This window comes from Austrofundulus limnaeus, unplaced genomic scaffold, assembly GCF_001266775.1.
Source record: "Austrofundulus limnaeus strain Quisiro unplaced genomic scaffold, Austrofundulus_limnaeus-1.0 Scaffold150, whole genome shotgun sequence".
Lineage (NCBI taxonomy): Eukaryota > Metazoa > Chordata > Actinopteri > Cyprinodontiformes > Rivulidae > Austrofundulus > Austrofundulus limnaeus.
Window position 1 is genome coordinate 1,222,534 of NW_013952552.1, and position 1,792 is coordinate 1,224,325.

General features: G+C 35.1%; 1 protein-coding gene across 1 annotated transcript in view; it reads right to left on the reverse strand.

Annotated features, from left to right (window-relative positions):
* farsb (phenylalanyl-tRNA synthetase subunit beta) overlaps window positions 1–1,207 on the reverse strand; it is a gene marked incomplete at its 5' end in the record, with an annotated part of 37,141 nt that extends 35,934 nt beyond the window's left edge. Inside the window, 2 exon segments of the mRNA XM_014016661.1 lie at window positions 456–511; window positions 930–1,207. Of these exon segments, the coding sequence (XP_013872115.1) occupies window positions 456–511; window positions 930–987 (114 nt within the window).
* Window positions 1,208–1,792: the final 585 nt, after the last annotated feature.

Sequence of the window (1,792 nt, forward strand, 5' to 3'; positions counted from 1 at the left end):
ACGAGCAGCTGGATATGAACAGGTGTAATTTACGCAGCTCATTTACGCACTTTTCCTGAAGATACAAGAGTTTGTTGAATCTGACGTGACATGTTCGTATTCTTATCCTAAATTTCTCTTACTTTTGTTCGTACGAACCCTTTGTACGAACAAAAGTAAGAGAAATTTAGGATAAGAATATGAACATGTTCTTGCATGAGGCCCAATGATTGTAAATTTAGTGATTTACTTTGCTCATTGAAAAGCTGAAATAAACAGTGGTCTGTTAGTGTTTCTTGCTGACATTTTTATAGCTTAGATACAGCTACATCTTTTTGGTGTGAACCTCGGATAAAAATGAATCAAGCAGATTGGACACACTCTTTTTATMTCTGTATTTAGGGTATGATTTTGAGGACTTTGTTGTTCCCACCTGCAACAAAATCATTAAAGTAAGATGTACTCAAATTGCTTACAATTTCATCCAGCTCCAGCCCATACTCGAAACACAACTCGTCAAACTCCTCGTCAGCTGTAACATAAAGACGAAGACAGTCATTATAAAATAACAGGTTTGTTAAGCATCCGGTTTACAATAAGCAACMTGTAGAAAAGGACAACAGCCGGAGAGGAAATGATGCAACCACGCAGACATTAGTCAGTCAGATTATACTGTACACATATAACTACACACCGGCAGAAGTTCACTYATGATAAAAAATAACTTCGTAGTGCAAACTGCAATAAAATAAGTTACTCTTTCATTCGAAATAAATGCAATTAACCAAAATACCGGCTGAAATTGKTTCGTGAGCTCACTGACCGTACGTGTCACGCTAGCTGTCACAGAGCAAGTTTAGCCATTATTTTTGGCTTTTTCAAATGCATAACACACGTAGAAAACTAACAGTACGCACATTACTTGACCAATGTAGCTRATTAAAACTTACTGTAGGTTTTGCCAAGAGCTTTAAATAGAAGGTCTCTTTTTACGCCGACAGTCGGCATGTTGACTGCTAATACTKCTTAGCTTAAAAGGAAAAGGACCCCACCAAATGCTTTTAGTTGTCTAGTGCGCTGCCTGATTGAAAACCGTCAGTCGTACAGACTGTAGAAAAGAAAATGTGTTAGTAATCTAAAACTGTTTTTAAAATGTTTAAATGGCCATTTACAAAAGTATTTGCTGGATTGGTTATTGCAGWTATTCACAAATCACTTCTTCGAGAACGTATGGATCAGCGTTCTCAAAATTTTAGACACCTCAGCTGTCATTTCTTCAATTACAAGCATCACTTTAGTCTTTCATCATCCTCATACATTAGAAACATACTGTATCAAACCTTAAAATATTACTTTTTTCTTTCTAAAAAGTAMACAGTTCAACATAAGGCACAACAGGGGACACAACAACAACAACTAAACTTGTGCTGGAAAATGACAAAGTTAAACCATTTTGGTCAAATTGTGAAAAATAGCATTTTGGAACAGWAAAAAAATGAATATTTATCAACAAATGTATGATTACCTTTATTCGGGATTTTTAAGTTTGTTGTGTGGTATGCAGAGTTAGATAGTTTTGCTTTTCTTAGTGACATTTGTTGTGAACTAAACTGAATTGTTATGTAACACTTCTTTTAAACTATGGGGACWCCAGGCCTCACTGGGTTTGCAGTTTATTTATTTATTTATTTTTTTAAGATTTTATGAATCACTTCCTTTTATTTCCATGGTCGTTTTAATCAAGTAAGTTATCAGCTTGAGCCAATTAAAACAGCTGTGTATGTTTGTATACAAGGCATTGATATAGGGCAGA